The sequence below is a fragment of the Emydura macquarii genome, unplaced genomic scaffold (genome assembly GCF_026122565.2).
Source record: "Emydura macquarii macquarii isolate MOO-44397 ecotype Brisbane River unplaced genomic scaffold, CSIRO-AGI_Emac_v2 contig_1827, whole genome shotgun sequence".
NCBI lineage: Eukaryota > Metazoa > Chordata > Testudines > Chelidae > Emydura > Emydura macquarii.
In genome coordinates, this window is record NW_027131964.1 from 153,664 (window position 1) to 166,735 (window position 13,072).

At 38.5% G+C, this 13,072-nt stretch overlaps 1 protein-coding gene across 1 annotated transcript in view; it reads right to left on the bottom strand.

The window, feature by feature from the left end:
* Positions 1-2,164: 2,164 nt before the first annotated feature.
* The window catches only part of CLPTM1L (CLPTM1 like), an 85,334-nt gene continuing 74,426 nt past the window's right edge, over positions 2,165-13,072 (bottom strand). The window contains exons 14-17 of the mRNA XM_067557412.1: positions 12,979-13,034; positions 12,834-12,878; positions 8,307-8,422; positions 2,165-4,770 (exon numbers count right to left, since the gene is read on the bottom strand). Coding sequence (XP_067413513.1) covers positions 4,686-4,770; positions 8,307-8,422; positions 12,834-12,878; positions 12,979-13,034 — 302 coding nt within the window. The 3' untranslated portion in view covers positions 2,165-4,685. The remainder of the gene's footprint in view (positions 4,771-8,306; positions 8,423-12,833; positions 12,879-12,978; positions 13,035-13,072) is intronic.

Genomic DNA, 13,072 nt, shown 5'->3' on the forward strand with positions numbered 1-13,072 from the left:
ATCTTTGCGAAGCTGCTTTCCGACGCATCGTGCGATCGTGAGGGTCACTCACAGGAACAGGCTTGGCACACTTGGTGCAGGGTTTGAAGCCCATTGAGCCAGGCATGGCCCAACGTGAAGAAAACCCCTGAGGGTTTCCTTAACTATCTATGTAAACTAATTTCACTTAACTACTTAATCTATAACAATCAGCTAACAATTACTAAGGGGCTGAGACTTGCTAGGCAAGAGGCAAACGTTCCAGGAACCGTCAACGGGCGGAAAGAAGGAACTGAGGGCCCAAGGGGTCGGCAGCGCCCTGTGTACCATGGCATGAGCGCGGTACTCCAGGGGGCGCCCGAGCCTACCCTACGGGGCTTGTTAAGGGGAAAAAAGTTCCGGGAATCTGTGCACAGGGCACGCACACACCTATAATGGAATAGATATGAGCAATCACTCGAAAAGAGAACTGGGTCTTAAAATGGAAAGGGTCAGGTCAACCTCAAATTACAGGTTTCGCTACCAGTTCCTTCTATAATATTTCTGCTCTCTCTCAGAACATAACACCAAAGAAGGTATGCAAAGAAATTAAAAGGTGAGAAATTCAAAACTAATCAAAGAAAATACTTTCAACAAAATATATAATTAGTTTTTGGAACGTATTGCAGCAGGATATTGAGGCCTATTGCTAGCAAAATTCAGACTACTGGACATTTGTATGTATAACATATACAGAGTTCTAATAGTTATGGCTAACAAAAAAATTGGAAGTGATAAAAAGCTTCATGTTTCAAGACATCTCTTAATAGTAAGAGGAGACCTTCATGGCTGAAAAATTATTCCACATCTGCTATCTGTAGGATTTCTTGCACCTTCCTCTAAAGCATCTGTTGCTGGCCTCAGTCAGAAACAGGATAGATGAAACACTGGTCTGATCCAGTATGACAGTTCTTATGACAAGACAAAGGATGAAGGAAAAAGATATATCCTACAAGCAGAGTGAACAAAGTGATGATTCAAAAATGTTAGTTTCAATATTTTCAGTTTGTACTTTTATAACATTCTTTGGGTAAGGCTTTGTTATGGGCAACTAGCTAAACAAAAGACAAAGGGAGGGAGATATAGTGAATAGAGCAAGGGAGAGAAAACAGGAGAACATAAGGAGCAAGTAGCATGATGCTGAGGTGAAGAAACTGAGGAAGGGGATGGAAGCAGGAGCAAATAGCCCATTAGCACAAAGGAATTTCCAGAGTAAAAACTGTAGAAAGCAGTTTGTCTCTGATGAAGCTGCTTTTAAAATTGCTCCTGAAGCTTGAATTTCTCTGGCCCTAGGACCTGGTACATCTCTGGAATTTCTCTTTTTTGGGGGGAGTGGGTGGGTAGACAGTAGATCACCCTTGCACAGTTCTAGGTCTGGGAGGGAACGATAACATCTTAATCTAACATCAACACAGCAGGAATAAGAAATCAGGAACACCACCTTGCAAGTCCACCTTGTACACGCTGGCTGATATTTTCATATGTTTTAAGTAGCTTTTAAAATCCCACTGTCTATTCAAGATTCTGCCACTTTCAATAGATTGTGATGTTATATAGTTCTTCCCACAGTATAAATGACATAGGAGATAATTACTAAGGGAGATTTAAGATGTGGTGAGCTTGTCTCAAGTTGCGCAAGATATCCTACCTAACTCAAATGTTTTATTTGTGCATTTTTTAAATAATGCTTGGGATTTAATTATGGAAGTTCTAAATGCAGTCCTTAAAATTCAACAGAGACCACAGGATTTGTCTTATACAATCTATAATAAAATGGTGGTTACTCAACTCTCTTGTGTCATCGTGACAGAAAAACACATGCATAAACATCAGGAATACAATGTACAACTATACTCCTCCATTTAAAAAATGTTCTGCACTTCAATATTATTCTTCTGTGGAAGGCGTTCAAGTGCTTTCCAATTATGTTTGAGAAACTCAAGAGAAAAAAATTGAGACATTTTAAAGCAAGACATTAAAATCTATTTTAAACTATACCTCAAAACATGCAGTATTCATTGGAGCCCTGCTTCATGATTTTGTAAGACTATTTCATTGCACTGAAAAAAATCTTTTTAAAAAGAAATATAGTCAATTCTTGTTTCATTAACTCAGTAGCAACTCAGTCGTTCTAATAAGTCAGAACTTAAAGAGTCCATCCCATACATTTTTTATTTATAAATGGAATGCAGAAAACAAATCACTGTCTCAAAGCCTGGTTGCTTTACAACATCAAATGTTCTAAACTTACATTCAGCGTGACCATTGTTGTATAGGAAATTATTCATTTCTTATATCACCAAAGGACATGGAAAGTTATGAAGGGTAATAAACTAACAGTACATAAAGATATATGACTGAAATTCAAACAATTACCCACAAAAAAAAGGAATGTTGAATATAAATGTAAAGTACCTGAATGCAGTAATTAGACTTTCAGAGGCCACTTCAGAAAAATTAATAACTCAAACTGATTTAAAAATGGCACAAAAGAATCAATGTATAAATTGCTAAATATCAGGACAAGTTATTTTCAACATACAAAACTAAATGTTTACTACAATGAAATAGGAGTCCTTAGAGCAGTCAGCATAACAATGCAGAGCTGCAGCTGGCAACACGAGAGAAAAAACATGGTTGTGTCAACTTCAATCCCAATCCTATAGGACCTTACACACGTGTAACCTGGGATGTTTGCATAAATGAGAATCAGGCCCTTGGGACTACTGAATTGTAAAATGTCTTAAAGTGGGTATTAGATTAAACTAATGTCCACTTTATGACCACTTTACACTGCTAGAACGGTGTAAAGGAGCCTCAGCGTAAATGAAGTTAAGATCCAATTACTTCAGGAGGACTACTCACAGTGTGTCAAATTAGGCACATGCCTTGTCTTTACAGGACCACAGCCCTGGTGCTTTCAAACTTCTGCAACACTGGGATTTGATGAAGTCTACTGCATAAAACAACCCATTATTGTTTCCTATTTATGACAAAATTAGAGCAAGGTTTTATTCACTTGAACTATTCACATTTTCAATTACTGTCATACTGAAGTAAAACAATTGTTCGAACAGTCCAGCAAACATATGCAGTAAATTAAAAGAAAAACATTTTTTGGTCAGCAGTTTTGGTTTTTTCCACATAAGAATGCTAGAAGTCAACCAATTTAACTTTAAAGCAAAGCATTTAATTTAACTAAGTGAATCTAGGATTTACCCTCTAATGCTGGATCTGGGAATCAAATGTTTTGTTTACTAATGCAAGGAAAGCAGCATGTATTTTCAGTATTACTCAACACCGTTTATTTAGCTATAGTGCTCACTAGATGCAAGTTATTTTATAAAATCACATAATGGGGTTTCTAAACATACTTTTCTGCCATTTTATTTTAGCATTTTCTAACAATTTGCAAGAAGTGCTGAATTTCAGTGATTAATAAATACATTATCCAAACTGATAACATGATAGGAATTTAGAGTAACACTCAGCCCTTTAAACAACATTGCTGCTACTGGAAATATGTATTTTAACTTATGGACATATTTTGAACTAAGTTGTTTTAGCTATGGTTTTTATAATTTTCTGAACATCCATGGGTTCAAGCAATCCCCTTCTGATTAGTTGAATGCAGTATGTTTTCTTTATCTAATTTAAAATAGAAATCAAGAGGACTGGGAAACTTTTGCCTGTGAGAGCATATGAGAGTTGGAACAACAGCTCACAATGGTGTCTATCATGCAAACATAAGGCTGCAAGACTGTTTGAGAGGTATGTTCCTAGTATATCATAGTGGCTTATATGATAATTATATAAATACCCATTTTGATGGGGAATCAAGGGGTCCTAGGCTAGTAATGCAGGAAGGATTTATGCAACTTTAGATATGGACTAATAATAGTTACTGAATACTAATTGCTGCACATGCTCAATAGTACAGTAAAAAGCTTTGCCATTTAAAAATAAATTAAGATTTAAAGTCATATTACAGTCTAACAATTTTTTTTTTTTTTTTTTTTTTTTAAGTTTAACTGTCTGGGTTACTAGCCCAGGAAAAATATTTTAAGCAAGAGGACTTTTATTTCAATGTCCCATATGTCTTACGTCAGCATGAGATTTTAACCCCCCCATCAGTTTGAGCCCTTTCATGTCTGGTATCAACCTAGAATGGTGTTGTGTGATGCAGTTTAAAGTGTATGTTCCAGACTTTATACCTTTAAATTCTAACAACTGCAGTGATTCTCTATTCTGCTATAACAATCACAGCCTACCTGCACTTTTCATGGCCTAGTAGCCCTTTATCAATACAGGCACCACAGGAACAGTTAAACAAGCATCTCAAAACACACACTAAGACGTTCATCATAACAATGAAGACAAATTAATATTTAATTTTCACAGAAGAGAAGTTTAACTATGTTTAACTATTGTTTAGTGACATTTTGCAGAAACATTGGCAGACTTCTTCATGAAGACACAAAAGGGATCTTGAAATATTGAAGAACCATCAAAAATAGATTTTGGCAATGTAGAAGATGTACTGTCTATGGAGTTGTCAAACTTTAAAAAATACTCTTATTAAATAATCCAATCTTTTTTCTTCCTTAAGATCAGACAATACATGAAGACAGTAGCAGTCCAGAAAGAGTCTTCTTCTGTTATCTTAACTATTCTCTGTGGGGTTTTCTTTTCGGCTTTTCTTCATAAGATTCTCCATATTCATTCACTCTGTTCTTATCCACAGGATATAGCCTTACAGATAAAGTAACACAAATTAGTTACATGAAGCACTGATTCCTTGTAAAAGGCAGCATGCACCACTGTTTAATCTGCTAAAAATTGATTCTTTGTTCATCATTTGCTTTCTCTCCCTAATGCCAGGGAACATTAAAAAAGAATCATAGAATATTAGAGTTGAAGGGACCTCAGAGGTCATCTAGTCCAATCCCCTGCTCAAAGCAGGACTGACCTCAGCTATATCATCCCAGCCAGGGCTTTGTCAAGCCTCAGCTTAAAAACCTCTAAAAATGCAGATTCCACCACCTCCCTAGGTAAACCCATTCCAGTCCTTCACCACCCTCCTAGTGAAAAACTTTTTCCTAATGTCCAACCTAGACCTCCCCAACTGCAACTTGAGACCGTTGCTCCTTGTTCTGTCATCTGCCACCACCGAGAACAGCCTAGCCCCATCCTCCCTGGAACCCCCTTTCAGGTAGTTAAAGGCTGCTATCAAATCCCTCCCCCCCCCCCAATTCTTCTCTTTTCCAGACTAAACAAGCCCAGTTTCCTTAGCGTCTCCTCATAAGTCCTGTGCTCCAGCCCCCTAATCATTTTTGTTGCCCTCCGCTGGACTCTCCCCAACTTGTCTACATCCTTTTTGTAGTGGGGGGCCCAAAACTGGACACAATACTCTAAATGCGGTCTCACCAATGCTGAATAGAGGGGAATAATCACTTCCCGCGACCTGCTGGCAATGCTCCTCCTAATGCAACCCAGTATGCTATTAGCCTTCTTGACAACCAGGGCACACTGCTGACTCATATCCAGCTTTTTATCCACTGTTACCCCCAGGTCCTTTTCTGCAGAGCTGCTGCCCAGCTCATCAGTCCCCAGTCTATAGCTGTGCATGGGATTCTTCCTTCCTAAGTGGAGGACTCTGTACTTTTCTTTGTTGAACCTCATTAGATTTCTTTTGGCCCAATCCTCCAGTTTGGTTAGGTCCTTCTGTATCCTATCCCTACCTTCCAGGGTATCTAAGTAGGTCTTAAGTAGAACCATATCAGCTCCTCTTCATATAAAAATGAAATTTCAAAAGGTCCAGCTATTTGAAAGTATGGGTAGCTGGGTAACGGATGCAACTTTTACCTTTGAAGTTCGGCTGCCAGCACTTTCAAGCAGCTCAACTTTGAAGAGAAACACCCCTTCAATCAGAAGTTGGGCTGTTTTAAATACAACTTTCCTTATCTTAATTGAGAGCTGTTTTGCTAGTCCTAAATCAGTTTAAATAAAGCTAAAACTTTAAAAAGAACCACCATATAATATTTACTCTGCCACCAGCTGCTTTGTGCTGTCTCTAAACCCAGCTGGGGGCTTCATCTTTCAGATCAGTCTTTGCCTTGTAAATCTGAAGCTCTACTCACCTGTAGCTGTTGGAAAGACGGAGCCTTGAGTCTCCTCCCCCCTACAGTGTGGGGAAAAGGATCTCCAGTACTCTATCACTCTCCCTGTATGCTACAAAAGACTATGAACAGAAGACATGTCTCCTGCTAGTCTAAACGTCTTCCCCTCCTGGTCTCCTTTTCTGTCCTATTTCCCAGTGAATAACTCAAAAATCTGCTTCTGCTCTTAATTTTTCCATCCAACAACAAGAAATGGACATGAATTCTTGACAGCTACCCTGCTGCCACAGAGTTCCGCATAGCAGCAGCAGTGAAAATTATGAGTCTTATTAATATCACTCTGTTGCATATCAGAATTAAGTGGCAGAAATGTTGGAACTGTCTGCAGATTCAGGAAAATTATGCTATTAGTTCACTTTTGGAAAGTTAGTTTTCCAACTTTACTGGCTAGAAAATTTTCTTTTAAGAAAGCTGTTGCAACGCAGTACCTGATATGTCCACCTCTCGCCCCCCACCTACCCACCTGGTGCATCAGTAAAACCTCGACCTGACCTTATTAGGCCATTAGCTCACTCCTGCTGAAACTGACCTTATTAGGCAATTTCCTCGCTCCTCCTGAAACTGACCAGGTGACTGGGAGCAGCTGGCTACATGACCAGTAGCACAGCCTCCCTAACGGTCGGCTCACCTCCCAGCCAAAGGTTTGCCCTGATTCAAATGTCTCCCCTCCAATCAGGAGTAACCTTGGCCACCTGAAGTGATTAGTTTAAAGCCAGGGCACGCCCCAGGCTCCAGAGAGAGAACTCACCATCTGCTAGACACACCAGCTGCCCTGTTTTTTCCCTCTCCCACTCCGGACTCCGAGCCTGAACGTGTAAGCCTGCTCTGTGTTGCTACTTAGCTTCAGGGGTGATGTTGCAACTTTCCCTGCTGAGACTGGTAAGATCCTAACCTTCTTTCTCTTTCAGTTTCTGTTTTAAATCTGCTCTGAAAGCAGAAGCCCTCCCCCCACTGCTAACCTTCTCTCTCTTTCAGTTTCTGTTTTAAATCTGCTCTTGAAGCAGAAGCTGCCCCCCCCCCCATTGCTAACTCTCTTTCCCTTTCAGTTTCTGTTTTAAACCTACTCTGAAAGCAGAAGCCGCCCCTCCCCCCCATTGCTAACCCTCTCTCTCATTTAGTTTCTGTTTTAACTGCCCGTTTGCCCCTTTGCAGTTAACTGCCTGTGTGACCCCCCCTTCTGTGCAGTTTGTTTTAAACCCCTTTTGCCCCTTTGCAGTTGACTGCCCGTTTGCCCCTTTGCAGTTGACTGCCCGTGTGACTCCCCCTCCCCCCTTTCTGTGCCTTGTAATTAACTCATTGTCTGTGAAATCTCTATGTGAGAGCAACTAGTCCTGTAGTTAACTGCTTCTGCCTCTGTGCTTTTCAGTTAACAGTCTGTGTAACCCCTTTCTGTTTCCTATAAGCAACTAGTTGTCTGTGTAGTATAGTGGTAAGTGTCCCTGTCTACCATGTGGAAGACCAGGGTTTGATTCCTGGTCAAGGAACCACTGTCTGGTTAATGTTAGTTTAGGTCTTTATAGTCAGTTGCCTGTTTAATACTTTCTTATATCAGTTTGTTTTGTGCTTAATTGTTTTTATGTCCTTTTATAACTAGTTAAACCTATATTACTCCTGTGTTTATAATTAAACTCATTTATTTCCAATTGATTAATTATTGACTCTGGGGGATCTTTTACCTGTCGGAACAAAAGCAAGCTTAGATTTTGTTAGAGTTGGGAGTGTGGGTTCCTCCCTCACCAAGGTTAGATTCCTCTTGCCCAAGTTGATGAATTTTTCAAGCTCAGACTAAAAGGTAAGAGAATCCATCATGTAAATAAGGATGAGTAATCAGGCTGGTGATCTACTTACGTTTAATTCTCAAAATGTGAGTAAGTAACCCCTAAGAGGGCCTATATCATTGATAAGAGTATAGTTTAGTACTATCAGATTCCAAAACACATTTCACTGTATATTAACATACTATGAGAGTGAATTCTTAAGTCAGCTCCAAACTATTTTTGTCTCTTATAGCTGATTAATTATTGCTGACACACAGTCTCATTGGTCTGTATTTGACAAACAATAAGGAAAACGGATAAAAAGAGAAGGAGGGAGGGAGGGAAAACATACCATCTTTGGTAAAGGTAGACGAGGAACACCACATCATCCCTAAAACATGCCAGCCTATGCGATGTTGGCATAGTGATGATAAAAGCAAATATATCATCAATGAAGGTGTTGAAGGCCTATAAATAGAAGAAATATTTTCAGCAATGGTATCAAGTATAGTTCAGTTGGTTGCACATTAACTCTGTGGTTAGATGGTCAGTTTCAAATATCACACCAGGACTTGGGCTACTACAAAGGAATGAGAACATAGTGCACTATTTAAGAACTAATAGGTAAACCCAGAACTTTGAATGGGAGAAGTTACAGCAAAGTTAAAGACAAAAAATGGCTCTGCCTGCACTAGTATCCTCATTTGGCAGTGAGATGCTAACTGACGACCTGCCTGTGTTGACAATGTTACAGCAAAACAGTGACAGCTCAGGAATAGTTTTGATCTTTGAGTATTTTAATTAACAAGATTCATTACTGGAATATATGGGTAAAGTGTTCTTGACCGTGTTTTGTGATACTGGATCACTGTGGAGTAAGGAAGAGAAAAAAGGAGAAAGCAAAGAAATAAAATATAGATTGTGATGGAATGCACGCCTGTATTCACATCCTACACATTATTGCAATAATCTTTGTAAAATATATGCCTTGTAAGGTATCATTTGAAAACTAAACTTGCTGGCCAATAATACCATGCTGAAATGTATGTGGCAACATTATATGTAATTATGAACATAAGTTGAAATCATGACAAGCGTGTTTACCAGACAAGTTTGGGAAGTGGGTAAACCAGTTTCTCAAAGACACATGATAAGTTGACACCCATAGTCACACGTCAGCAAAGCTAATGGGCCATCACCTATCAAATGGCCATTTTTTTGGCATGGAAGGAGGAGATGGCAAAGGACAAGGAACATCTGCACTTCCAGAGAACACAGGTGAAAAGAACCAGCATGGAACTTCCTCCACCAGACTCCATGTCTCCTTGCTTTCAGCTGGAAAGAACTTTATTTAGGGGTCACTCAGGAAAATGCATTTCACAGGGTGACCAAACTATAAAAGCATGGGGCAAATACTCCCCATGTTCTCTCTCCCTGTCCATCTCCCTCTTTCACCTAAGAGGACAAAAAAACAAAAAGCAAAAAAACAACTGTTGGACCTTGGGAGCAGATCCTGGACTGACAATTTGGTCAGCAATGTTACTAGAATATGTGGCCGGCAACTTCACCTTGAACCAAGTCTAGTTTGTTAGGTTTAGAAAGCCTTTTATCTGTTTTTCTTTTAACTATTTCTGACTTTAATGCCTCATTACTTGCATTCATGTCAAACCTCTCTCTTTGTAATTAAATAAACTTGTTTTACTCTTTAATCAAAACTAATTCAGTGTTGTGAACTGTGTGGGTAACTCCATTTGAGGTGGCAAACTGTTGTATCCTGATCCACTTAGAGGGGCAATGGACCTAATATAGCTGGACTGTCCAAGAGAGGGCGGGACAGTGCAGAACACATGTTTTTGGGGAAAATTCAGGACTAGGTGTGTGTTGGGATCAACATGCAAGTAGTAACCAAGGTTGCTGGAAGCCAGAGTATGACTGGTGTTTGGTAACAGGCTGCTGAGGTCAAAGTTGCTGGACCTGGGCTGTGGCTATACACAGACACACAGGGTATCCTGCATGCTGTCTGGCTGTTTGTGAGGAGCCCAGGTTGGAAGCCACAGCAACAAAGCATTGTGAGGCACCCCATGTTGCTGGGCAGGAGTTGACACAGCCCCTCAGTGGTCTGGACTACATGCCGGAATGTCATACAGATCTAAAAGGAAACTATTTGGGGAAACTAAAATAGGGAACATTTTATACTCAGTACATTCAGCTTGCTTCAACATTTCTGCTAATATTCAAGCCTTAAGTTGCAGATCTAACTAATGCTACCGCTAAGATATAACATGGTGCTCTCAATTCACAGGGCACTGTGCACTCCAGAACATTAGTGTTTTAGCTTAAACCATACTTGGATAGAGCCCTAGATATACGAAGACAAAAACCAGTGGGTTAGGAAAGCAGGTGCAGCATTACCAATAAGAGAACAGTTGCTACTGTTCTGACCTTCACCATCTAAATATTTTATTTTTTATAAACTTAAAAAAAAAAGACAGTTTACAGTGATGCTACCTTCCCAATTCAGTTGAAAATGTGAGGATTCATAAATACCCCACTGGTCACTTTCACTTTGTGGAGAACGAGTTACCTATTAACCCTTAAATTGTGTATGAACAATATGTAATTTTAAAATCTTTATAAAACAAACCATTTTTTGAGATTTTCATTTTGTATTTTCCCTGGTCTGCCAAAAAAAATGTTTGTCCATCCAAATCACACTCTGTCAAATGTAAATTGTCTATCTCCTTCCACTTACGTAATAGCTGCTCAAAAAAAGATTGCAATAATTTTTTAAAAATGTAATGGCAAAAAAAGGTCTTTGGTGATTTCTTTTCATTGCTTTTGTTTAAGAGCCAAAATGTTTTTGCTGATGCATTCCAAACAAAATTCACGCTCAAGGAGACACCAAGCCTGAAAATTTTTTGCCCAGGAGTGAGTGTTTGAGAGAGTTGAAAGGAACTGGAAAAGAACATTTACTGTGGAAACAGAAAACCTTTGTTATAGAGGACTGACATTTATGACATCTACAAATAGTTTTGCAGTTTTTTATATTGGTTTTAAAAATAACTGTACTATGGTCATAGACAACCTTCATAACACACGCATGTGTGTCTTCAACGCTCCAGTCACAAGTCTCTAACATTGATAACATGACCTGTTATGACAAGTAGCCGGAATATATAAAGTTCATTCTCAATCTTTGGAAATAAATCACAAATTTTTCACACCAAAGCAGTCACAATACATGAGAACTGGTTAAGCAAAGGTGTCTACTAAGTACTGCTTCAGTGGGTATAAGAAACTCAAAGTACACACACTAAAAAAACCAAAGTGAGTGAAATTCTGCTGGTTTCCTTGTTTGTCTCAAAGAAGAACTGGCAAAAATACACCATTACTATGCAAGACAACAAACCAAACTGTGTGTTAAAATATCCCATATCTGCATTTACATGCTAATATCTACCTCTACGTTCTATACATGACACCAACCAACTACTCCTTATGACTAAAAAGATGACTAGATGTTTGGGAATTACTTAAGCACTAGGAAAAATTATCTGTGAGGCCATAATGTGTACACAGCCGAATGAGACTTCATCCTTACTGAGGGAAACAAACACACATCCAGACAGCATACACCTACCACAGCATCCCACCAGTGCACACACATTTCACCATAAATAGAAAGAAAATGCAAAGTGTGTATTTAAAGGCTTGGTCTATACATTTTTAATAGGACAAGAAGGGACTCTGGATACAGATTTACCCTTCCCTCAAAAGGACAGTGTGATTTATTATGCTACAATAGATCTGGGCTCAGAGTCCTTCCTGTACTTAGATTTGATTTTGTTTATTTAGGAGATCATGTTATCTATTCAGAAACAGAATTTATTGAAAATGACAATAATAAATCCTGCAAGGCTATTTTTGTTATATGGCCTCGGTAATTCTCTCCCCATGATCAGACATAATTTAGCAAAAAATCCAACTTCTCAAGGGAAGTGCTTGATGTTTATAACATTCATGCTTTCTTGTTTGGATTTTTTGAGTGTGAATGCATCTGTTAACGTTATTAAAATTAGCATTTTGATGCTGCATCCTAAACTCTGTGGCAGGCTCAGTAAGATTAAAATGGTGGTTTTAATGAATTAAGTAGGAAAATAAATAATCAGTAAAGAGTCTTATTCATTATTCTATTAAGTTTTCCATCTAGGTAAGTGTGGTAGGCAACTTAGGATAAGGGATATACACACACACTTCTTGGATGTTTCTGCTAGAGTTATCAGCATTGAAAAAATTAAGTGATATTTGTCATTTGTAGGTTTTAGAGCTAACACATTGAGATGAAAGGTCTCATCTCTAAAAACTACCATTTCAGGCTTTCTGCTGGTTCAGAAAAACAAAATAGCTTAATTTACATTGTTTAATGTGAACACAGACTTTGGAACACAGTATTGCTGCATTGTGGGGAATTCCTTGGCATTGTAAAGTAAATGGGGTCTTGACTCTTTCTCAGAATTGTCTTTCAGTTTGTAACACATTTAGCAATCAATGGACTCTTCTATTACTGTTTTAATGAATATATGCATTTTAAGTATTTTACTCATATGAAAGATTGCAGGACAGTCAAAATCAATCCTGCCATCAAAACTAGAAGGCTAAAATAATTTGCATTATGGGGAAGCCACAATGAAAAAACTGAAGACAGTCATAACTTTCTTAGCAAACAGAAAAAATTACAAAAATTAAATTTGTGCTGGGTTAAACCGGTAGTTTAATTCTAAAAATTCACATTTAAGCTACACATTACTGCCCTGCTTCTCAAATAAAAAACAATTGTTGGCTTGGCAGCACAAGTTTTTGAAATTACAGCTTTACTTACTTTATATGTGAATGCCTTCCATGGTAAATGTGCAACTGATTTCATCTGTAAGAAAAGAAATGTGCACATAATTTGTAACAAAACTGGGAATAAGTTATAGATACTAAAAGCCAAAAATATCCCATTATAAACAATTTGGACGTACCTTATAATTCACAAACAGCTGAGGCAACATAAATAGGAATCCAAAAGCATATACCCCTGAAGATACAATGTGAACATGTTTTAAAGATAAATGC